The sequence below is a fragment of the Dermacentor variabilis genome, unplaced genomic scaffold, assembly GCF_050947875.1.
Source record: "Dermacentor variabilis isolate Ectoservices unplaced genomic scaffold, ASM5094787v1 scaffold_16, whole genome shotgun sequence".
Lineage (NCBI taxonomy): Eukaryota > Metazoa > Arthropoda > Arachnida > Ixodida > Ixodidae > Dermacentor > Dermacentor variabilis.
The window spans coordinates 637,765-664,280 of record NW_027460324.1 but is presented as its reverse complement, the minus strand read 5'-3'; the positions used below and the strand labels follow the sequence as shown (position 1 = coordinate 664,280).

Here is a 26,516-nt window from a genome sequence, read left to right as displayed (position 1 = left end):
CGATGATCTGTTGGGGACGGACAATTGAAAAGGCCCAGTGGTGCGCTTCTTTCATGCACATTTTGGCAGTAGTGAGCTGCACGTGTTCCGAGGCCAACATTTTAAGATCTGCCTGGTCATTTCGAGTTTCTTTCTTTGCTGTGTCTTCTTTGCTGCGCCTGACGGAGATAAGGACGTGATTTGCAGAAGATAAGGGAACCTGATTACTTATCTTTACTTATCTTATCGAGTGGTCTGATGACTGCAAAGGTTTCAAATTGTCATCCGGTGCTGAAGACGACCGAAGGCATGAAATGTAGAGATAATTCTGCCTGTGATAGCAGATGCCGCCGATCAAGCTCACTAGGCAACACTGAGTCACATGTGATTGTCGTGCCAGCTTCTGATAACATTGCAAGGTGTTCAAAAACGGCTGACAAGTTGCATGATACTGCACAAGCCAAAAGCTTTTCTTTTCTTTTCTCTTTTTTTTTCTTTTTTTTTTTTTTTTTTTTTTTGTGGGGGACGCACAAGGGTGGGTGGCGTAGGTCTCCTTGCAACAGCAATGGGACCTGGGCATCAGAGCATGGTGGCTCAATCACTCGTATCATCTGCCACGCCACAGTACGCAATTTACAACATTGGAAATTTAGTACTTTGTAAGCTAGACATGGGCAGCAACCTTTGAAAATTTTGTATAATCCCGAAATTCAAATCATTCGTTATCACATCACCGAGACTCTATTGTACTTCAAAAGAAAAGTACACAGCTGGTGCACTTTAGTTGTACTAACCCATAAGGCTGAAGCATGAAAGATAACAAAAGAAATTGGAGTTATTGATAAGGACTGCGCATTTGAGGGATTGAACTAAAAAAAGGTAGGTGTAAGCTTGAGAAACAAGGAGTGCAGTATGGATTAGTGACCGAACGGTTGTACAACATTTACTAGCATAATGCTCTAACCTTTTTTTATTAAATATTGATGCAAAATTGGGAGGAAAGTGCTTCTGAGAAAACAGTCTAGGTGCTAAATAGAAACATGAAAAATGAAGTGTGTAAGTCGGGGTTCTCATGCTAGCCACTGAAACTACATACTACTTTCAAACTTTACTTACCTTTGGAAACGTGGGGAAGGTGGGATATGGAAATGCAAGACGATGAGCAAGACGAGAATAAGGTTAAAGCAGGAGCCAACATTTCGACGAGTGGACTTGTCTTTCTCAGGGTGACATATGCTCTCCTCGGCCTAGTATATATAGGCACTGTTCTTCTAAAGGGGGGAGAGAGTAAAGCGGGTGGGTGAGGCAAGGAACAAGGGTGTGTTAGCAGCGAGGGTGTAGAATTCAAAAACAGGTGTGCTACTGAATGTCGGTGAAGAAATGCGAAGTAGCACCGTGTGCCAGCCAGTTACAGTGACACGTCAACCGGCTGACACACGGCGCTACCTCACTTTCCTCCACCAACATTCGGTAGCACATCGTTCTTTTCAATTCTACACCCTCACCGCTAACACACCTTCGTTTCTTGCTTCACCCACCCGCCTTACCCTCTCCTCCCTATAGAAGAACCATACCTACCATATCTACTCGCATAATGATCACACTTTTTTGGGCAAAAAGATTGCTGCAAATTCAGGGCTGCGATCATTATGCGGGGTAAATTTCCCACGAGAAAGAAATATTTTTTTGATCCCGCATTTGCTGCGGGATGACAATAGGTCAACAAACAGGCGGCTGCCGCTGTAACAATGCGGGACACCAAAACAAAAATGGCAGCCAGCGGAGCAAGTCGAATGCACCGAACGACATTCTTTTTTCTTTTCGTGAGTACATTACGCGCGTTGAAACAGTTTTCTTCCGTATCAGTAATGAATAATATCGTTAATATCGGCAACTCCGTGGCAATAACCTAGCCATGTCCACTTTGATGGCACAGAAACAGAGATGGGCGCACTTAGCTGCCAGTGACATAGAAACACATGGCGGGCATGCTGCGAAAACTGCGGCATTTGTCTTCACTACTATACTAATACAGCACGTTTCCGCTAAGGGTAGGCGAATATCTTAGCTGTGTTACAAGTGTTGGTGTGTGAATAGGGTACACTTCGAATGTAGCAGTGTAAACGTGGCTACTATCGCTTCCGCTCGCGATTTGTTGCGTTCCCACGAGTACAGACGAGAAGAATCAAAAGGCGCCTTTTTTGTTGTTTTTGATCGCAACCACTATGAAGCCTACAAATAATAAAGCCAAGGCAATTTTGGTTGTAACATTTTTTTTTTTTCATAGAAGTGTGGAAAGTGATAAAAGGAATAAAATGGGGCATTTGCTTAAGAATGTTTGGTGCGTGCAGACCACTTGGTGTGTCTTGAAGCGTTGTTCACGTAGCATTTGACAGCATTCGACAGGGGGTAGGCGCGATCATCATTAGCTAGATTTGGCACACGACATATCGCTGCGGCAAGTTTGGGTGCGATCACTACATGGGAAAGAAAAAAATATCGAATTTTGACAACAAAATTCAGGGATGCAATCATTACGCAAGTGCGATCACTATGGAAGTAAATACGGTATATATACTGGGCTAAGGAGATCATATGCTGGCTCAGGAGATCATATGCTAACGCAGACTGCGTGTATGTGCGTGCACCAAGGATTTCCCGAAATAAAGAACGTACTTGACAAGTGGGGGCTTGTCCGACCATACCTAACATGGAGGACCAAGAATGTCTAGTGCCACCCAGCCAGTTGTGCAGCCTCTCCTGCCTTCTTCAATCATCCAAGGACTGTTGGCTTCGACCTCCGGGACCACAATGGAAAGGGAGAGACTCGCGGCTGACATAGCTCAAATTCTGCACACCATGCTGCTCAACATCATGGTTAGGCCCCACGAGACAACCGGCATGGCTAGGCTTGATGAGTCAACCGGGGCAGGGCCCAGCACTCAGCATCAAAGGTGCACCCATCCCACTGCCGAAATTCAGTGGCTACCAGGACCGAAACTCGCCGCAAGACTTTCTAGAGAAGTACTCAGACTACTGCGATATTGCGGGGGTCCCCCCTGACCGCCATTTGCAGTTGCTTCCAGCAGCATTTGAGGGGTCAGCCAAACAATGGTGGTGCTTCTCAGGTGCGCATCCCGACTGGCAGTCCGTCGCGTACGAATTTACGACGGCGTTTACCACCGTTGACTACAAGTTTAAACTAAAAGCAGAGCTAGATCAGCGCACTCAGAATCCGGCAGAAAGCCTCAAGCAGTTCATTCACGTGATTGCCTAATACTATGACCGTATAGCAGAGCCTGTTTCAGATGCCGAAAAGGTGGAGCCAATGCGGAGACAAATGCATCCGGCATTCCAAGACATTGCCAAGACCTAACAGCCAGCATGAGCTTCACAAACCTGCAGGAAATGGCGAAGGCAGCCGGCCCTATCATGGAACGCACTTGGCATTGCCTGCGCTATGTGCCACCACCACCACCGCGTATTGCATGAACAGCAGCTGATTTGGCCTTCGTCTCCGCCCACATCACTGCAACACCCAACCAAACTCTCCCAGCCCAACAACGAGAGTGGCAGCTGCAGCCTGCGGCAGTTTCGGCTTTTGAGTGTCCTTGGTCAACGACGCTTCATGCTGGAGCCCCAGAGTGGAACCCCTCACCTGTGCTGTTCGCTCGTGCGCCGAACACACGGGGCAACTACACTTTGGCACCGCAACAACTCGGGAGAGCGCCTCAGAACTTAAGTTTTCAAGCGACACAAGGTATCCCGCAATTCAAGCCGCCATACTGCAGTATCACGTGTCGGCAGTGTGGCGGTTTTGGCCATATTACACGTCAATGCGCTACTGCTAGACCACACAGCCAACGCCGCTGTTTTCACTGCAATTCACCAGGACACTTACAGGCAGATTGCCGCTTCTCCAGCCAGCCGCTATGCGACATCCCTGCAAGTGCTCGCAACAGCCGGTAATAAAGAACCACTGCTTGAACTGTTGATTGGCAACAGTGTCCTTTATGCATTCATGGACACTGGGGCAGGCATGAGCTCAATAGGTAGCGGTGCCATCGCAGCTGCCAAGTGTGCGGGAGCCACCTTCAGGGAAGAAGCACGAACCCTGAGGCTTGCTCAGGGCTGGTCACAAACTGCACAATTGGTTCGCTGTTGTATTCATTGGCAAGGTGGGTCCAGGAAGCAAATTTTTTTTTTTTTGCCTGAGCTGTGTCACGATGTTGTCCTTGGGGGAGATTTTTTTGCATCCCTCTCTATATGGGCCTTGGTGGATGGTCACTGCACTCTGACCCATACAGGCTCGTCAAATTAGAAAGGCACCAAAGCAGCCATGTGTGTCGGATACTGGACACCGACCACCGTCAGTCTGTAAGACAGCGTAGCAACGTGATAAGCAAGGTCAAGAGCCTGATGAAAATGTGGCCAGCTCTCTACAGGTACTTTTTGCAGATGTACAGGATGTATGCCACAATACCACTGAGAGTAGCGAGCGTAGTCTAGAGAACCTTTGGGCAGAGCGGAAGCAGAAACCTAATAACATCCTTGCAGACCATAACCATATTTTTACCACTATGCCAGGTTGCACATCCCTGGGGGTTCACAAGACAGACAGTTAGATGCAAGCTGCACCCGGTTAACAGCCAAAAGAAAGAAATTCTTGATGGGTGTATCCAAGATTTGCTGGACAAAGACCTCAATGAGCCCTGCTCCAGTTCCTGGGCCAGTGCCCCTGTATTAGTAAAGAAGAAAACTGGAAGATATTGCCTTGCGGTCGACTACAGACCCTTAAGTGCAATCACAACTGCGCCAGTATATCCCATGCCCCGCATAGACTGGGCACTGGCTCAGCTCGGCCGCGCTAGGTGGTTCACGAGCCTCGACCTTGTTCAGGGCTTCTTTCAAGCGTCGATTGCTCCCGAAGGTGTACCGAAGACTGCATTCTTGTGCCATAGAGGAGTGTTTCAATTTAAACGAATGCCATTTGGGGTATCAGGTGGGCCAGTAACATTTCAGTCTCTCATGGACAAATTGTTAGAAGCCATAAAGCGCAACTACTGCATGGCATTTCTTGACGATGTGCTAATTTATTTAGAAACGTTTTAAGACCACCTACAACATATTGATGAGGTACTGAGAAGAATTGCCTCTGCAGGTCTCACAATCAATCCCAGCAAAGTTACATGCTGTGAACATGCATTAAGGTTTCTCGGACATGTAATCTCTCCAGGCAAATGTCAACCCGACGCGGACAAGGTGCAAGCGGTTGCAGAGTTCCCGTGCCCTAAAACAGTCAAGGTGCTCCAAATGTTTTGGGGCCTTGTGGAATACTACAGAAATATTATCCCCTGGTTTTCTGACAAAGCCAGACCCCTGACAGCTCTCCTCAAAAAAGGAGCCCATTGGGTTTTGGGTGCTGAGCAACAGACAGCATTTGAGACTCTGAGGCTAATGCTGGCAGGAGAGGTGGCTGTGGTATTGCCTGACCTGAACAGGCCCTTTGTGATTGAAACAGATGCCAGTGGCACTGGCATATCGGCAGTGTTGTTGCAGAAAGTCGAAGGTTAACTCGGGCCTGTGTCATTTATAAGCAGGATCCTCAGTGCTGCTGAAAAGAACTGTACTGTCCGAGAATGGGAATGCCTCGCTGTGGTGTGGGCTGTCGATAGATTCCGACCGGATGTAGAATTCACATCATTTGAGGTGCATTGTGACCATGCATCATTGGCTTGAATGTTTAAAACTGAGCAGACATCGAGCAAAGTGCGACGTTGGGTGTTGAGATTACAAGGGTTCAAGTGTACCATAAGGTATTGCAAAGTACAGGCCAAAATCCCAGCGGATGCACTAAGCAGGTGCCCCATCCGTGCTGCCGAATCTGCTCAGCCTTGTTTGGCGCAGGACTGGTTTCCAATCGAAGTGCAAGAGCCGCAAAAAACCATTCGTTTTGAACTAGCAGCCCTTGTGGATGTGGCTGATGTGTCCCCACTCACCGACACTGCAAAGTTTCAGTTGAAACAACGAAAGGATCCACTGCTTCTACAGCTGCTGCAATACTTAAAGTGTAGCCTGCTACCTGGTGATGCTAAAGAGTCCAAGAGGGTACAGGACCTAGCTGATGAGAGCGAAATCTCAAACAATGGTATCCCTATGTACATGGTCAATGAATGTAAGGTTGCCTGGCTTCCCCAACACTTGCGAGACATGACACTGAAAATGGAGCATGACCACCCTCTAAGTGGGCATTTAGGCTTTTTTAAAACTTTGAAACGTGTGAAGAGCCGGTTCACATGGCTCGGTATCCGCTCCGATACCTCCCGTTACATCCACAGCTGCCAGCAGTGCCAGGTTTTCAAACCTCACCGGCAAAAACCAAAAGGACTGATGGACAGTTCACAGGCCACCCACCCAATGCAGCAGCTAAGTGTGGACCTTATTGGGCCACTGCCCACAACCCCTCGGTGCCGCAAGTACATCCTGGTGGTACTGGACAAGTTCACGAAGTTTGTGGAGCTTTTCCCATTACCGTGCGCCTACCTCCAAATTGATCATCGATAAAATGATCTATGTTTGTTGTCGGCAATGTGTGCCTAGCTCCATCTCTAGGGACAATGGCAAACCACCCATAAGCAAACTGTGGAAAGGCATTCTCCAGCACTGGGGAATCAAGGACCAGCAGGACAGACTGTGGCATGCCATAACGCAACAGTTAAACAATGCCTGATGGGTCACTGCACTTCCCACAGGGACTGCGACAAAAGGCTGCCCGAAGTGGCGTTTGTAGTGTGCACGTCTGAAAGTGTAGTTACTGGCTTTATGCCTGCCTTCTTGTGCTATGGGCGCGAACTACGGAACCCGTGGAGCCATCACATTCAGGCCGCTGTCACCAAGTTGCCCCCGACTGCGCCTCATGCCCTAGCTGCTGAACTAGATGTGTACCTTCGAGATACCTGGGCTTTTGTACAGGACCACCAAACTTTGGCAAAAGCCAGCCAGGCAAAGTATTGTAACAAAAAGCACACTCCAGCTACCTTCCAGGTTGGAGACAGTTCCCCGGGACACGCCCCCGCTAAGCAAGGCAGCCATTGGATTCACAGCCAAGTTTGCCCGTCGATGCACAAGGCCATCTAGAGTGACTGCACACACTGAACGCAAACCTACAGACTCAGAGACCCGGCTACGGGGAAACAGAAAGGCCTCGGTAATGCAGGCCAGCTGAGCCCTTATCATGTGCCTTGGAAGCCCTCTTCCCAGGATAAAGGGGGTTTATCTGTGGGGGTACCGGGCCGACGCCAGGTGGTGTAGAGTTGCAAGCAGAAGACGCTACTCTACTGTGTAGAGTAGCGGGCACGGGACTGCAAGCAGCGGTGTGTGGCAGGGAGGGAGAACATGGAAGGTGTGTGTGCACGGTTGGCATGCGGGGAGTGCTTGACAACGAACTGAGTGAGTGAAGTAATCGGCGGAGCAAGCCGCGTGCGGTGTAATGGGACGAAACGCAGACTGCATGTGTGTGGATGCACCGAGGATTTCCCGAAATAAAGAAGTACTTGACAGACAACTTAATCGCTCCTTTCGCGTATGCCCTAGCTTGGAACATAAGAAGCCAACAAACACTGACACCCAAGGACAACATAGGGGAAATTGCTTGTGCTTAAGAAATGAAACAAAGAAACGATTAGTTAAAGATAATTAAAGTGGATGAAAAAACAACTTGCCGCAGGTGTGATCCGAACCCACAACCTTCGCATTTCGCGTGCGATGCTCTACCAATTGAGCTACTGCGGCGCCGTTTTCCCATCCACTTTCTTGGGTATTTATGTGTCCTAGTAGAACCCTGGGCGTGTTAGCCAGCGCCACCACTCACAGACCTTGGCGGCGGACGTGGAACGTCCTTTTTGCCGCAGGTGTCACGCGAACGTGATCTTTTTAGGTGAAGGCAACTGGTCAGTAAACCCACATATGCTACCTGAAGGCATCAATGTAGCCGGATTCGAGACCCTCGTTATGTAATAAATGAGAAGAATGGTGCTGCCTCTCAAATAACTTTGGAGGAATGGAAGGCAACAACGTTCTTGAGGACAGCCACAAATACTAATAAAAACATGTTATAATCATATATATATATATTTACGGTTAACGTTAAACCGGCTTCATTTAAGGGACGAGATTGATGGTGAAGTCAAGATGGCGTCCCGAGGCTGCACCAGCTAACCGCTTCCTCTTCTCCTTGCCCGGCTCATGCCGTAGCAATCCCCGGTTGCCAGACGAAGCCCGCTGGGCAAGTCCAAGTCACTCGGAAAGCGTAGGGTGAAACCGCTTAAGACAGGCAACATGTACTAACTGGGTCCGGCTAGACCGATGACCAGCGGACATCAAGCGTGCCACCACGTACGTCAAGTCACTCAAGCAATCTACAATGACGAATGGGCCCGTGTACTGGGGTAAAAACTTTTCACATAAGCCACGTTTACGTTCCGCAGTCCACAACCACACAAAGTCTCCTTTAGCGTACGAGACGGACTGGTGTCGGCTGTCATAGCGCTCTTTCAATCGGTGTTGCGATGCCACAGTAGGAAGACAAGCGATACGCCGGGTTTCTTCGGCAAGACAAAGCGTCTTGGCAACAGAGTACTGACTGTGAAAGTCAAACGGTAGTACAGTAAAAGCTAGTTAATTCGGACTTCTAGGGACCGTAAATTATGTCCGAATTAACCGAATGTCCGAATTATCGAGCGGACAAAAAAAAATAAATGCACGACTTTCATCAACAAACCTTTACTGCGCAAAGTAATCGAGGATGCTCGTTTGCTTTCGAGCAGAAACCCGCGCGGATACTATTTTACGAAGTCCTTCCAGGTGCTTAGAAGCTCGCATGCCGTCTGGAGTGTCCCAACAAAATTCTTCCAACACAGCGAGGGCCTCCGCGGCTTCCCTCACAGTGCGAGGGGCCGAGGCTGCTCCTCCTCAGAATCTTCTCCGTGCAGCACGTCCCTGACAATTTCTTCTTCGGTAAGCGAGCCGGCTGTAACAACGCCGTCTGCCGGAGGAGTCTGCCGTCTGCCGGAGGAGTTCTGCCGGATGCGTCACCGCATCCGGCAGAACTCCAAAATCTTGGCAGTCATCTCCATTGTCATCTAGCGACACTTCGGCCACTGCATCATTGCCAGGCTCACGCACAACGAAGCCACTGTGTCTAAAACAGTTGGCGACGACGTGCGCGGGCGTGTTGTGCCAAACGTAGGCAAGAATGTTGACCGCGCTCAAAAGATTCACGTCATACTGCTTGCCGACTTCATGACACAGGAGCATCCGTTCCAGCACGCGCCTGCGGTATTTCGTCTTGACATACTGAATTATGCCTTGGTCCATCGGTTGGAGGGCCGATGTTGTGTTCAGCAACAAGAAAACAACTTCTATGTTGTCCAGTCCGGTGACACTGTTATGTGCACTACAATTGTCCAGCACCATTAATACTTTGCGGTTCTTTGCGAAAAACTGTCGGTCTAACTTCTGCATCCAGCTACGAAAAATTTCCGACGTCATCCAAGCCTTTTTATTCACTCGTTATTCCACCACAAGAGCAGGCATGTTCTTAAAGCACCGTGGCTTTTGTGCCTTTCCAATTACGACAAGCGGCAAGCGCTCTGTTCCTGTCATGTTGGTGGCTAAAAGAATGGTGACGCGTTCCTTGGATCTTTTGCCACCGATGCACGGATCTCCTTTCATGGTCACAGTTTTGTCTGGCAAAGCCTTAAAGAAAAGTGCTGTTTCATCAGCATTAAATATGTCATTTGGATCGTAGGCGACGATGTGCTCGAGCAGCTGAGCGTTTTTCCAGTTGTTGGCAACGTCTTCGTTGACAGCGCCTCTTTCGCCGCACACAGTCTTAAAAACGAGGCCATGTCGCTCTCTGAAGCGCGCGCACCACCCTTCCGATGCCTTCAATGCATCGATATGCATCATCAGTGCAAACCTCACAGCTTGCGCCATGATGAGGGGTCCATTCAATGGCAGATTTGCATTACGCGAGTCGACCACCCACCGAAGCAAAGCCTCTTCCAACTTTGCATGAGCTGCTTTTCGCAGACGCTTTCGTGACGCTCGAAACTTCTCGCTTTCGAACGCCTGAAGAATCTGTTCTTCATTTTTCACATACGTGCTCAAGGTACTTCTTTTCACGTCGTACTTCTTCATGGCTTCTTGTCGAGAGAGTCCGTCCTTCAGGGCCCGCAAAATTTCCACCTTGGTAGCCAAGTCCTTCGCCTCGTATTTCGGCCGCTTCGCGGGCGTTGCCATCGGCGGAGAATGCAGTGACACGGGCGTTAAACAGAAAAGCAGCAATAAAGTTCAATAACTGAGCTGCGCTAAATCCAGCGGTCCTCGGCAAAACAGCGTGCAAGGATGTAGCGCACAAACAGCAACAAAGCGACAAAATGGCCCCGTCGATAACGCCGACACATGCAAAAACAAGAAAAAGCACCCATCCAGCCACAAGTCGAGCCAATTGGATTGGGTTGGCCAAGTTTCAGCCATTTGATGTCAATGACGATGCTGCGTTTGGGCAACGAGGCGTTGGTTTGGGTATCACTTTTGTGCCGCGTTTGCCATATTTTCGTTTTTGAGCCTCGGTGGCTGCCCGAAATCGTCTGAATTATCCGAGGTGGGCTGGAATCCGTCCGAATTAACGAGAGTTTCGTCCCATAGACTCCTATATATAATTGTAGGGACCAGGCGCGAAGGCCGAATTATCGGATTTTCCGAATTATTGGAAGTCGAATTAACCAGCTTTCACTGTATCAATGCAGTTTAGCGGTGAACGTGCATAAAGGAGATAAAAAGGACTGTAATCGGTCGTCTCATGCTTTGCAGTATTATAAGCATAGGCGATGAAGGGAAGTACGTCATACCAGTCCTTGTGATCGGAAGATACGTACATGGCCAGCATCTTCGTTAGAGTTCTCTTCGTACGTTCTACAAGCCCATTTGTCTGAGGGTGATAAGGCGTTGAATGACCGAACTGTGAACTGCAGAGACGAAGCAGTTCTTCTACGGCGTCCGCAACGAACTGACGACCGCGATCGCTAATTATGACACAGGGGGGACCATGTCGAAGAATAATGAATTGAAGCAAAAACGTTGCATCGGACGCAGCTGTTGAAGATGGTACGGCCGCCGTTTCCGTGTAACGGGTCAGATGGCCGACACATACGATCACCCATCGGTTGTCGGTAGATGATCGGGGAAATGGGCCCAGAAGATCGATACCCACTTGTTCAAATGGCAGGTGAGGTGGCGGCAGAGGTTGGAGAAGACCTGGCGGAGCGGTCGTAGGGCGCTTGTAGCGTTGACATTGTTCGCAACTGGCGACGTAGTGCTTGACTGTGTCCCGCATTCTGGGCCAGTAAAAACGCTCCTGTGTCCGGTTCCAAGTGCTGATGAATCCTAGATGGCCAGAGGTCACATCGTCGTGCATGGCTCTCAGTATGTCCATTCGCAGACTCTGCGGCACCACCAGAAGGAAGCATGGGCCTTTAGCCAAATAATTGGTCTTGTAAAGCAGGCCATCATGGACACAATATCGACCAGTGGCTCCAGGTCGCGATGCGGCTACAAATAGAGGTTCCAAACTAATATCATTTTCCTGCTCTGCTTTGAAAGTCATCTAGTCTGGGAATGTAGAAGAAATGGGAGCAAAACAGTCATTAAAATTGTCTTCGTCACATTCCGTCGTCGTCAGAGGAAGGCGGGAGAGACAGTCCGCATCTGCGTGGCGACGCCCCGACTTGTAGGAATAGCGAAGTCGTACTCCTGTAGTCGAAGAGCCCAACGTGCCAGTCGTCTACTCGGGTCACAGAGATTCACCAACCAGCATAACGCCTGGTGGTCAGTAACGATAGTGAACGGGCGTCCGTAGATATAAGGCCAAAATTTGTGGACAGCTAAAACAGCTGCCAAGCATTCTTGCTCAGTCACAGTGTAATTGCGTTCCGCCTTGGTCAAAGAGCGACTAGCATAAGCCACAACGTGTTCAGCTCCTTGATGACGTTGCACTATTACAGCACCGAAGCCGATGCCACTGGCATCCGCGTGCACTTTCGTAGGTGCGGATGCATTGAAGTGACGCAATATGGGCCCTGATGTTAGCAGAAATTTTAGCTGGCGGAACGCGTCGTCACAAGCCAATGTCCAGTTGAAAGGGACAGCTTTTTGTAGAAGACATGTTAGGGGGTACACCATGTCGGCGAATCTTGGGACAAAGTGACGAAAATACGAGCACAGGCCCAAGAAACTCCTTAACTCCCGCACTGACTTCAGTGCTTCGAAGGAGCTGACTGCCTCAGTCTTCCGTGGATCTGGCCTCACACCGTTTTTGTCGACCAGATGCCCAAGTACTAACGTCTCGGTTTCCCCGAAACGACATTTCTTGGAATTTAGGATCAAGCCGGCTTGTTTGACACAATCCAGAACAAGACTGAGACAGTTGTTATGCTCACTCAATGTGCTGCCAAAAATCACCACATCATCGAGGTAGCACAAACAAATTTCCCATTTAAGTCCTCGAAGGATAGTATCCATGAATCGTTCGAATGTTGCTGGCGCGTTACAAAGGCCGAACGGCCAAATGTTAAATTCATAAAGACCGTCTGGTGTCACGAAGGCCGTTTTCTCCTTACCATCTGGGTGCATGGGTATCTGCCAATACCCTGATCGCAAATCCAGTGATGAAAAGTAGACAGTGGAATGTAGACAATCAATGACATCATCAATTCTAGGAAGCGGATACACATCCTTTTTGGTGACCGCATTCAGTTTCCTGTAATCAACGCAAAACCGCCACGATCCATCCTTCTTCTTTACTAACATTACTGGTGCTGCCCACGGACTAGAGGACTCTTGAACAACACTTTTCCGCAGCATGTCTTTCACTTGTTCAGCAATAACTGTCCTCTTTGTTGAAGAAACATGGTAAGGCTTTTGCCGAATGGGGTGTGCAGATCCGGTGTCAATTCTGTAGCGAGCACGAGAACGCGGGAGTGAAGCCTGCTTGTCGCCTTGTGTAAAATTGAACACAGAAAGGTGTGCCCACAAAACTCGTGCGAGAGCATGACGCTCATGTGAGGGTAGCGCCTTGTTGATCATCCGTAGGATCTGCTCTTCAGAAGTGCTTCGGTGGGGATGGCTAGTGTGAGAATGCTCCTCCTCGCTTAGAACTGTAATGGAGCTGCTAGTAATCTCGTTGAATTCAGCGAGCTTGATATCACGCGAGAGAACAGCAGGGACACAAGAACAATTGAAAGCCCACAAATTTGAGGCGCCATTCACTACTCTCACGACAGAGTGTGGTACAAGTACATCTTCCTCTGCGCAGCTCGACGTAAGTGGCTGGACTTGCGCGTCAAACGATGAAAGGTCGGCAGCAGCGAAATTGACCAGGATATGTGACAGCGACCAAGGCGGTAGCAGCAAATCATTCAAAACAACACAATAGTTTTTCACTGGTAAGGATGTGTCGGCAAGGGTGGCGAGAAGCGCTCTATTCAAAGTAATTTCGTCTGTGCCACAGTTAACGGATGCACCACAATCCTGAAGAAAGTCAATCCCGAGAATCACATCATGAGTACACCGCAGTAGTACGAGAAATTCTGTTTTAAGATCTTCTCCTCCGAATAAAACACGTGCAACACAAATACCAAGGGGGACTAGGCACTCTCCACTGACACCACGAAACGTCACACCATCATTCCACGAGAACATAACTTTCCGACCCAGCCTCTCTTTGAAAGTCACACTCATGACGGAAACGGTAGCACCAGTATCCACTAATGCTGTTGCAGGTATACTATCAATTAACACATGCACTCTGTTCTTCACCATCATAATAGGCAAAGGAGTATTTTGTAGAGACACAGACTGTCCGGCGACGTTACCTCCATCGGCCGCGCCGGCTAGTTTCCCGACGGCGGTGGAGACGTAGCACGTCGCCCTGGTGACGGTGAATGGTGTTGGCGACTGGTTGGAGGCATCAGGCTGCGGTCTGAAGCTGGCGAGCCACTCCTTCTACTATACTGACGGAAGGTATTCCGAGGTGGCGCGCCTGTGGTGTTGGCAGTATCAGGCTCTGTCGGCCAACGGTCGTCATAACTGTCATGTTCAAAATTAGGCCAAGTTGGTGGTGGGCCATACGTTGTTGTCTGTCGCCGCCGGCGACAAAAACGAGCAATGTGTCCTGAGGCGCCATACCTGTAACAAACAGGCGATGCGCGACCGATGTTGTAAGCCTGGGGGTCAACCCTGGGACGCTGCGAATAATAAACGCGATCTTCCGAATTCCAATTCGTGGTGGTAGCTCGACGGGTTCGTTGATCGTGCGTCATGTTGTTGGGAAAGGTCCGTCGGTGCTGTCGCAGCTGATCGACTCGACAGTCTGCAACGCCTGGCATGGCAGACAATGTGGACACAGCAGATGCTAGTTCTTGAGGTTGGTTGGAAGCGCAACCAAGCTGTTCGACATCCGCCCCTTTGGTGTGTCGTTCAAGTTCTTCGCGGACAATTTGCCTTATAGTTGCCGCAAGGTCAAATTGAAAACTGTAGTTGTCGCTTTCGTCAACGCTTGCCACCGTTGTGACATTTGCTAACCTGCCGAACTTTGGCGTGATACGGCGCAGCTTCAAGGCCTCAAATGTGCGGCAATGCTTGATGAGGTCGGCGACCGAGGCGAGACTCTCCTTTCCGATTAAATAATTATAAACATCCTCGGCTATGCCTTTGAGAAGGTGTCCAACCTTGTCCTCTTCGGACATTCAAGGATTGACCGTTCTGCAAAGCTTCAGGATTGCCACTATGTACGTAGTACAGGTCTCACCTGGTACTTGAGCGCGCTGAAGCAATGTCTGCTCCGCCCGCTTCCTTTTTGTGGTGGAATCGCCGAAGCACTCTTGAGGTGAGTAATGAAGCTGTCCCACGTTGTGCAGTTATCTTCATGGTTCTCGAACCACACTAGCGCCGTGTCTGTGAGGAACAGAACCACATTGTCGAGCTGAGCCGTGGAGTTCGAGCCGTTGTACTTGCTCACACGCTTGTAGTGGGTGAGCCATTCCTCCATGTCCTCACCGAATTTTCTTGAGAAAGGGTGGGGCTCCATCTGATGCATCCAGGCGCCGGTTGTTCGCACTGGAGCAGTCAGAGAAGGCTGTTGGTCGCCGCTGTGGGACATCGGGATCTCAAGCGGTGTTGGAGGCAGTCGAGCGAGGCGTCGGCTCCGGCGTGGCACTTGCTGCAGCAGCTCCGTCGTCTTGGTCGAAGTACCCCGCACCTCCACCACAAAACTGTTATGGTTAATGTTAAACCGGCTTTATTCAAGGGACGAGGTTGATGGTGAAGTCAGGATGGCGTCCCGAAGCTGCACCAGCTAACGTCTTCTTCCTCTTCTCCTTGCCCGGCTCATGCCGTAGCAATATATATATATATATACATAGCTCTGTTCTTTTTTGTTTTTGTTTTTTCTGAGAGATTGAAAGTGCCCCTCACTTTATATTCGTTGTCGCATTGTGTAAATATGGTACGTGCTGCTGCTCAAGAATCTGCACTTGCAGGTTGCGATGCCTTGGCTCTGCTGCCTGAAACTACTGAAACAGAGTATAGTGAAGTTCTTATTGGTAAAAGTGGACTGCATTGTACTGTAAGGGAGCCAAAGGCCAAACATACCAAATTTGTAGAACTTTTACTCTGCCACAACTCCCTAAATACGCAAAAAAAAACGTTCAAACACGGATGCACCATCACTAAGATTTGTTCACAAAATTCAGAAACTTTAACTTTGGTCTACATTTTTCCTCCCAGTAATCAAGTGCTTACCACAAAATTAAATAAAATATAGTTTTTAAATAATAGTTTAACACTAAAATGATTTCGCTTGTCTCTTCAGAGCAGTGCACTGATTTGAAGTTTTACTTACTTATTTATTTAAATATACTAAGGGTGTGCAAATGTTAGAATATTATAGAATATTATATATTTAATATGAGGGTTGATCCAGAAATAATGTTCCCAAAGAGCTACAGCCACACAGCTAGGAAGGTGCGAGGCGAAATCCGGCAACACTGTGCGGCTGTTTGCCCACTCTCGATTCCCCCCGGCCATTCTTCACTCCACCAACCATTCTTGGCTCAGCAACCGTCCGATATGGAGGTTCCCATTGTGGATCCTGCCAAGTGCGAAATTTGTTTTGTAATTTGCTTCTTGCACGCCAAAGGGACTCCACCCATGGATATTCATCAACAGTTGACAGAGGTGTATGGCGACAAGTGTATGTCCGTTCAACACGTCCGAAAGTGATGCAGGGAGTTTAGTGCCGGTCGGAAGGAAGTCCACGATGAATAATGGAGTGGAAGACCGTCAGTTTCAGAGCCAGTTATTGAGATTCTCCAACGCGAAGTGCTTCAAAACAGGAGGATCACCGTCCGTGAACTTGTTGCTCAGATTCCTAGGAGTTCTTATGGTACAGTGGAAAGAGCTTTGACTGAAAAATAGGGGTATCACAAGTATTGTGCTCGATGGGTACCGCGGCTATTGACATCAGACCACTAGGAGAAACGCCTTGACTGTGCCCGCCAGTTTCTTCAAAAGTGTCAGGAAGATAAGGAAGGATTGTTGGACTCCTTGTTATGGGTGATGAAACGTGCGTGTTTCATTTGACTCCTGAAACGAAACAAAAATCCCCACAGTGGCATCACCCAGAACCACCAGTCGCAAAGGAGTTCAAACAAACTCCTTCTGCTGGCAAAGTCATGGCCAGTGTTTTTTGAGATTGTAAGTGGATATTGCTGATCGATTTCATGGAACGTGGGACAACAATCAACTCGGACAGTTATTGTGCAACACCAAGAAAACTTGAGGCGAGCTATCCAGAACTGCCAGCGAGGACGACAGGCAGCTGATGTAACGGTGCTTCACGACAATGCCCGACCTCACGTCTCCCGTCAAACCCTGGAACTTTTGACAACCTTTGGGTAGACTGTCATGCACCTCCCACCGTACAGTCCAGACGCCTAGTGATTATTACTTGTCCCCGAAGGTAAAGAAACATTTGAATGGCCAACGCTTCTGGAGGGACGATGAAGTCAAAGAAGAGGTGAAACGCTTCCTCAGCGGTTTGGCGGTGGATTTCTACGACATTGGAATACAAAAATTGGAGCACTGTCTACAAAAATGCGTAGAAAAAGATGGTGATTCTGTAGAAAAATATAGCTATGTTTCATCTTTCCAATGATGTATATTTCTATGAGAATAAACAATGTTGTCTATTTCTAAAATTGATGGGAACCTTATTTCTGGATTAACCCTCGTATTTTTGTATTCAATTAAAAAAATAGATATCCGAAAATGTTCAAATATGCAGTTGGATACGAATATTCAAATCAAATCAAGTATATTGCTGGCTTTGCAGAAGCATAGACAGTTCTTAGCATTCTTTTCTATCTACTCTAAGAATATGGGAGCGATATCATGATGAATTTTGTGATGATTTCGTGCCGTTAGCGGAATTTTGCTTGTAAAGCACACTTAGCCACCAAACGTCTAAACTATGCAGAAAAGCCAGCCTCTCAATAGCAAGGGGCGTGGGTTTACAGACGGCAAGCGTGCACTTTTTCGAGCGCAGCTCTTTGGCGCCCATTCCTGCGGCGAGTGTCGGCATTGTCCGACGGTGTTGGAATAACCTAGTGAACGAGCACTGTGAAGAATGAAAGCGAACGCTGAGCGCAGTGGGAGATGAAAGAAAGGCGATGGTGCAGAAGGAGGGCGCAGCGGAACCATGAGGCAGAAAGTGGAGGGGAGGCAGCGTGTGCGTGCGCAGAGTTGCTGGTGGCCTAGGCATCTGCATCCACGTGGGCGGTCACCTCTGCGCTTCCAAGCGGGTCCCGTGATGTGGAGAGGGCTAGGCTCATCCGCGGTGTTGGCTACTGAGGTCAGTCCGCAGTACCAGGGTGTGTGACGTGTATCACTGCTCCTGTAAGGGGCAATGGTGAGCGGCTACGAGTAAGGCTCAATGTGACGTCCCCTTGGGTGTTGTCACCACTGACACTGGTGGCACAACTTGCCCACAATGAAGGTCCGCTCTCGTCGTTCGTGGAATGAAAGCGTAAGAATAAAAGTGTAGTGCCGCAGAAGACGGGCTGTGCGGCAACAGTGGCTACGATATGGTGCCAGAGTAGCGTGCGTCGTCTCTATAAAAAGAAAGCACTGCAAGAGCTGAGCTCGGTCTGCGGCAGATGCCGTGAATCGCACCCACGCATCACCCAAGTGCTGCCTCTCGCGATCTCCCAATTAGCGAGGCAGACGCGCCACACTTCACTTCGTTTGGAACGGGCCGCACGAGACAGATTGTCCACGCCAGCCAGTATATTGCGAAACGAAAAACATATATAGAGCTGCACTCAAGTTTCGCATTAGGGAGTATCATAATCGGAGGTGAATTTTATTTTTCTCTTTCTTTCTCCTTTTTCTTTTCCTCTCTCTCTCTTTTGTGTGTTGTTGTAGTCAGGGCCACTCCCAAGTCTGAGCTCATTGATTGACAGCAAGTGCGCGAAGTGACAACTAGCATAGGGTCAGCTGCTTTAGAGTTTAAGGGCATTTGAGCGGTATAATATAAAGCACAGGCTGGTGAGGACAGTTAGTGGGAATTACTCAATTTTCGAAGTTAACATGAGCTAAATACACAATGTTTTCGTATAACGGCTCACTAGTCTTTTTTTATAATTGACAATGTAAAGCAATGTTCTAACATAACAAATTAAACCAACTTGCGAATAAGTGCATGTGCATGTCATTTGATATTCAGTTTGACATTCGACGCTAAGTATCTGATTCGTATTGAAAAATTTTTATATTCACATAATTCATATATTCATAATTCATATAATCGATAGGGAGAAACGGTGCAAGACGTGCGCGATGATACGCACCACAAGTAACGAGATAGCTGAAGAAGTAGCCATAGCGCTTGCAGCAGCTCAGACTAACACAACCGTGATAGTCAGCGACTCTCAGACGGCAATAAGAAACTTTGCCAACGGCCGAATCTCCCCGGAGGCACTATGAATTCTTCTTGCAGGAGGCCAAAATTACAAAAGAAAGATATACATCACCTGGACACCCGCTCACACCCTCGCAGAGGACGGCAACAACGAGGCGGCACACGACGTGGCTCGAGGGCTTACGGACCGAGCCGCAGTCGCAAGTGACGCCCCGACACCCTCCGGACGTGACGGTGCAGTAAATGAGTGGGAGTGGGAGGACAGAATGACCACATATAATGACATCACGAAACATTATAGGTTAGAGAGGCGCATGTTCCCGCGACCTCACGCAAAATTGACAAAAAAGCAGTCTGTCCATGGCGGCAATTACAAACTAGGACGTATCCAAATCCTGCGCTCTCGCACATCATATATCCGGATGTATATCCTACGGACAAGTGCAAAACGTGAATCCAGAGCCACTCTGGAGCATATATTATGGGAATGCCAAGGGATAAATAACAATAAAGAAAACGAGGCCTCTAGCAGCAGCCTTCGCATGCGCTGGGAAGCCGCGCTGGTCCGCTCCGCCCTTGAAGATCAACTATGGGCCGTCCAGCGGGCCGAGGATGCCGCCAGGACCCGAGAACTCCTGGCCGTCGCCTAGACGGGGCCTTCGGCCCTCCCCACCAACTCGCAGGGCACACCATAAAGTTCTTTCCTCCTCCTCCTCACACAACCCTAAATATACCTCACAGAGCCCAAGTGGGATATAGAGTAAGATGGGCAGCATAGGAAAGCAGTCATGATACATAAAAATCAATTCATAGCAATCATGAGCCAAAACACCATATGTAAACAAAGTAAACATTGTTTTCGGTATAGATGCTGTTTTGCAGTGAAATAAATTTAAAACACCATGGAACCTGCTATACAATGTAAATCGAAGAGTGTCTCAAAGTTTTTCCTGTGCAAAACAGCGAGATTATTCTTATCAGTGCACAGTTAAACCTTGATAAACAAAGTCAGCAAAGTCAGCAATTTTCTTTGGCATGTCAAAATTTCATTATATAGAAATTCAACCTTTTATGCAAGTAAGTACAGTGGTCAATAGAGTTAGTATACGTGGAAGGGGCTGCAGTATTTTGCAAATTATAGGGCAATGAGATGAAGCAAACTTGAATGAAAAAAAGATTCATTTTGTTGGATTGGAGAGTCAGCGACGAAAGATACGGTTTCACGCTTTGTCAACATTATCTGCACAACTGCGGTTCGAAGCGAAGCCAGCGACGCTTCGTGTCTACTCTGTCCCCGCAGTTGATAGGGTTGTCTCTGCAATAAGGAAGAGTGCTGGTTTTGGTGTCACTCACCAGGCATCACGTGCAGATTCAGCGCCAGATGTAGATTTGCGTGAAGGATCCATAATGTCGATCAATTGCCTTCAGGTATGCGGGGTACGATCACTTTTGCGCTCGGCCCCGGACGCATTGGCGCCTATGGGCGACAACATGCACTGAAGAAATGCCACTGCATGCGTGGAGTGCTGTTGCTCTGTGTGCAGCGCCAAGTTACACAAAAATCTCGCAAAAGGGATCGTATCTCCAGAAAGCAATTTACCGAGAGTGCTGCTCCACGGCAGTGCTGCCGCCACTGCTGATCGATGCATGTGGCGCACTTTGCACTGTCGACAGTGAAGTTCCCTATCCTCGAACAAAGCTTGCCAATGTAGGCTAAAGGAATTTTGACAGTAAAGTTTCATTTTGCGACACATTACCTATCTGTCTCATTTCGCAACGAGACTCTCGCGAAAATGAATTTTTTCGTGTTCCTCGCCGATTTTGTTATTGCGAGGTTCAGCTGTGTTATGAAAAGTGCTGGCAGCAGGGAGCAATTGCTTCATCTGCCTCTAGCATCAACATGTCTCCGAAGCTAGAGATTACACAACCTCCACTACTATATGCATGGAAAGAAAACACACAAGATGCCACGCCATTTTGGCATGCCCACTATTTACACACGTAACAGATTACCTCTAAAACAGGGCCTGCGGGCTGCATACGCATTCAGCAGCGCCGACAGCCATGCAAAGCCATTATATGTCATAATAATAATATGTCATAATATGTCACAATATCGAGATTTTTGTCAATGAAGTTCATTATATCAAGGTGTAACTGTATAACCAACTGGCCCCAATTGCAACCCAACATAAATACTGTATGCACAGTGTTATCAAGCAACACTTTCATTGCCTCGCTGAGCAAATTGTGTACGTGCAGGCTGAAGGATTCGACCGGGTGGCAGCTGGCATTCACCAGTCCCTACCTGGAGCCTGTGATTGAGCGCATCGCACTCAATGCGAAAGTGGTGACGACGGCGTCGGCGCAGGCACCTGAGAGTGGGGCCAAGATGCTGGCCGTTGCCTACGGGTCCCAGGTGCGACTGTGGAGCATCGCCCAGGAAGGCAACGGACGAGCTGAGATTGGTACTCACTCCGCTTTATTTGATGCATGGGAATCGGAATCTGCTTACTTAAGCTTGCAGACATTATTTCTGTGGCCATGCTGTCAAAGCTATGGAGACAAAGCACATTGTGGAGTCTAAAGCTCTCTTGATAATGAACGAAATGACAACACCATAGCACAGGCAGAACAAAGACATTTGTTGCTTCTTTTATTATGCAACAATACCAGCTGCAGTAGAAGTTTATTAATTCGACTTGGATTGATTTGAGTTTTTGTTACCATATCTACTCGCATAATGAACGCATCCCCCACTTTTCCAATCAACAGGTGAGTTTATAATTATTATTTTTTTAGCATAATGATCACATCCCGAACTTGCTCTGATGTAACGCCGGATTGCATGCCTGCCATGAGAAAAAAAAGTAAGTGACACACGGTACGGTTCAGCATCCGATGCGGCATCCCACGCACTGGAATGGCAGCCAGATGGGCAGCCGGATGGGTAGCTGGATCCGAGGCGTTTTACCGGGCTGTAACTCCAGATCGAATGCATGTGTCAAAAGTAGGTGGCACATGGTACAATATGGCATTCAATGCGCCGGTTCAGAAGCCAAATCCGAAGCATCAAAACATGCCAGAGGGCTTACCTGTGCAGAAACACGCCGCGTGCTAGCATCATCACCGATATGTGGCACGTGCAGCCAGGCGTGGCTTCCGAGATCGCAGCCTCGGATGGTGCATCTAGCTTCGCCAGCTACATGCTGCCGTGAGAGAGAGCTGCAATAAGATAAGAAAGAAGTGCTGCTTGTGCACCGCCACGCGCCGTGGTGAGACAGACCAGCATTGCCCGACGATATCTTCGATGCGGAAATTTCTAACTGCTGAAAGATGCTCGGTGCACAACGGTTGGTAATTTTGGTTTTGGAGACGAATCTGGTTTGCTATATCCATTGGCAGAACAATTTCACTTTGTTAAAACAAGGTTTTACATACTTGGATCTCTATGTGCATTTCAAAGGAAATTGAATGTACTCCATTATATCCATTATTTCATTATATCCTGTCTTGTTATAACAAGGTTGAAGTGCGTGTGCATATATACCGTAGAACCTTGTTCATAGGTTTTGGAAAAAACCGCGAGAAGTAAATGTACTAACCGGGGAAACATACAATCCAAAGAACTAAAGAAATTTGCAGGTACAACTATTGTTGACATCTACGTAATGCAAAGCGTTGCGCGAATCGTTGCAGCATGAGACGCTGATGCTCGTTGAGCTGGTTGTGCTTCGACGACCCGAGACGCATTGTGGTGTTTTAAGAGGGCAAGGGGAAACTGAAACGAAATCGAGCCGGTGGGCAACGCCGGATGTTGCCAAACTGAAACGTGATGCCCACATCGTGCTGCTTGCAGCACGGAATGGTGTGTTTTGGACTATCGCCTAGTAAAAGTGTGCAGTGCACTACCAATTGCACAATGCACCATGTGCTGTAAAACAGATAGGTGACGATGCTTATCGCAGTAGGTTTGGCGGCAATAGCTGTGAATGTGGTGTGCGACGACCCGGGCAGAAATTTGATAGTACTGAGATAAGAAACTGTGCACGCCGTTGTTTTCACGTGATGCGGGAGGCTATATACTGTTCCCGATCATGCATGCTTGCACATTTTCTTGTTTGCATAGGATCTAGGAGCCAGAAAACGTATATGATCTCAGTCTGCAGCAGGAAACAGTGGCGTGTTTTGGTTATCGCCTATTAAACGCATGATCTACGCTTCCGACAGCACCACGCAGTGTGAAATAGATAGGCAAAGATGCTTATCGCAATAGTATTGGCTGTGATAGCTGTGAGTGCGGCGCACAATGACCCCAGAGAAGATTTGTTGGTACCAAAATGCAAAACTGAATTCGTGCTGGCATTTTCACGTGAGACTGGGGGGCAAGTATTGCGGGGAAGCTGCTTGGCGGGCAGCTATATACTGTTCTCGATCGCGCATGCCTCGCACATTTTCTTGTTTACATGGGACCTAGTGGCTGGAAAATGTATCATACGATTGCAGTTTGGTAACATATTCAATGTTGGGGCCAAAAAATTTTGTTTTCGGGGAACATATGAACCAGTAAAAAATGAGCATAACTTTATTAGGTCATTTTTTGTGTTTTTGATTGCAAACGTTAGTGCCGGGAAAACATACGTAACGGGAGCATATCAACGAGGTTCTACTGTATTTACAGAAATATGTTGTGAAGTGTGGAAAGCCGGTCACATGGTAGAGGCGCGCGCACACACACACACATGCATATATATTGTAATGAAACTGGCAGCCAGCCATCCACTATAACATGTGTTTTATGTTGCCTCGTTGTCTTCCTCTTCTTTCCGTTCCCTTCTATTTTTTTGCCCGCACTGCGCCTTGTGCACTGCAACCTTTACACTCGGCCACGCTGCATGTTTCCACCGCGGTTTGCTGAATAGGACTTGGCATATGGAGTTCATGGCATCGGCTCTGGCGTGAGTGTGCTCGAGTGATGAAAACCACAGTCGATAAGACTGGAGAAGTCATCGTTATTGAGTCGTTTAGTGCGCAGACACCTTCTCTGGTGGTCGGCACTGACTGTTGCACTCAGATCGAGGCTTTTGGAGCTGCCTTCTTGCCGAAGCAGCAGGTGGCGTTGTTGACATTGCACAGGATACTGATAACACAGGCGATGTCCGTTTTGCCTGCCTCAAGGGAATGTTTATGCACATGTCAGCTCCGTTGTTCCCTCGTTGACATACATGGCAGGAACATCTGTGGTTCAGAGTAGGCAGTGATGTTGTGCGCATGTTTGTTGCTTTAGGTGTGAACTGGTGGTGCTTCATCTGTCATGTGAAGAACTGACTTCGCAAGTCCTGCGCCGTCAACGCAAGGCACGGTCTTGTGCTGGCAACACAACATGCAGAGAAACACATGCTACAGAGTCATCCTTGTCTGAAGGTGGACTAAAGGGCAATTCCGTGGGCAGGTCTTCAATAAATGAGACCTCACTTGTATTGGTCACCTTGGCTTCTTCCGGAGGGACCTCACTCGGTGTGCGGCGAACCGCTGCACCTCTGGCCAATAGCTGCGCTGACATCCAAGGATAAGGTTCCGATGGTTCAGAAAGCTTCTCATTGCTTGAGTCCACAGAGGGGTACTGCAGTGGTTGTGCATCTGCAGTGATTGTGTGTGTAAAAGAGCAGTTGGTGCCTCCATGTGGCAAAGTGATGGTGAAATTAGGGCCACATCACCAACTGCCAGGGTGATGGGGAATGGGGTTGGAAAGAAATGGGATGTGGTCTCGGTATGTGGCAGGGATGGTGAGGTGCCGTATAACAACGCAGAGTCCAAGACCCACAGTGAAATTAACTGCCTGCAGCAGCTGTCTATGGCTAGGCAGGTCTGCGAACCTGTCTGTGGTGTAGCTGTAGGGCACGGCTGCAGCATCGAGGCGATGCCCCTCACGAGTCCCATTCAAGGGACAGTGCTGGTCGGACTGGCTGTAGGCAGAGGAGAGTCAGCCGAAAGCAGCCATCAGAGATGCAGTCCATTCAGGCCAGAACCAGTGCTTGACGCCTTCGTACTTGTCCCATGCTTTGGCTCCACCATGAACTCTGTTTGCTGCAACCAACCATCTTTTGTTATCTGGCCAAACATGGTGGTCACCTAGTGCATTGAGTTCCTGCTCCCAAAGGTCAGCATCATCAGCAAAACTGTAAAACCTCAGTAGGTCCACAACAACAGACTCTGGGAAGCCGACAACATACTGTGGGAAGCGTATGGTCTCTGCCAGGCTGACTGACCAGCTGGTCAAGAAGTCGGGTGGTGTCCACAGACATCGCAGTGGTCGTGGTACATACGGCTGTGGAATCTGCCACCAAGGAAACGTGGACGGCGTTCTTCGGTGGCTTAGAAGTCAAAGCGGTCTCTTGTGGGCGTGGATGGTAAGCGTGGTGCAAACGATGACAGATGGGAAGGCGCAAGAGTGATATCCTGAAGCTGTTTTGTTAGCATGGCAATGGCCCGAGCAAGATCGTTGGTGCTATCCTGCACCAGAGCCACCGTGGAGGCCTGGAGCTGTCCCCAGACAGTGCGAGCGGTACTTGCAATGATGGTAGGGCAGCGGGCTTCATCACCAAGCAAGCATGTATGGTGTTCCTTGGCAGGAGTTACACGGAAAGCTGAGGACCCACGAGGACTCGTGCATTCCTTCTTACAATTGTGCTTTCGACGACTGTGCCATTTTAAAGAAACAGACAGCCAGCCCTTCACCAGAACAGCTCATTTACTCTGCCTCGTCGTCTTCCTCTTCTCTCCATTCCTTTTTGCTGCCTGCACTGCCTTATGCCATTCATCCTTTACAATATCTATATAGTTGCCGACCGATTTTTCAGACCTTATGGGGACCGAAAAATAGTCCGAAAACTTTGTTCAGCCCAGAAAAATAAAATTTATTAGGCTTAGCTTAAATCTCTAATAATGCCCTGCCTCATACTATGCTTGGAGGCGATCAGATTTGCTTGGATTTGTGCAAGAGTGATGTCCTCTCTAGTGTCTCCATACACTGTCGCCAAGAGCGTCACCGCATTGGTGATCTCAGGAATGAAGACTGCCATGGAGATAGAAGAAACGAGCCATGTTTCTTCACACCACTTGGCTCACACGAAGGCATACCAGGTGGCACCGAGCACACAAATGCAATGCTGCACAAATACACACAAAGACCACGTGCAGAATGGTGACCAAAACTTAAAAAAAAGAAATATTTCGCACCAAGTGATTTTGATGATAGTGCTGACTGAGGAAGAGGAGAAAAAGACATTTATTGTGTACAACAGTGAAGGAGTGTTCTTTAGTCTCCCTAGGTGGGCGCCTCTCTCAGTCCAGAAAGTAGTTGGCTAATGCCACGGCCCTGGTCCGGTCCACCAGACTTCGCTGATCCTTAAGGCTCTGTGCCGTTAACATGGCTGAAAAAAAAAACCTTCTGCTGGAGCTTTTTGTCAGCCAGCGAAGAGTGCGCATGGCCTCCGAA

The 26,516-nt window shown here is 48.5% G+C and overlaps 1 protein-coding gene across 4 annotated transcripts in view; it reads left to right on the top strand.

The window, feature by feature from the left end:
- Window positions 1-26,516, top strand: part of LOC142568052 (BTB/POZ domain-containing protein KCTD3-like) — a 176,375-nt gene that overhangs the window by 46,524 nt on the left and 103,335 nt on the right. For all 4 annotated transcript variants that reach the window (XM_075678135.1, XM_075678134.1, XM_075678136.1 and 1 more), the window contains one exon: window positions 21,281-21,486. In XM_075678135.1, coding sequence (XP_075534250.1) covers window positions 21,281-21,486 — 206 coding nt within the window. The remainder of the gene's footprint in view (window positions 1-21,280; window positions 21,487-26,516) is intronic.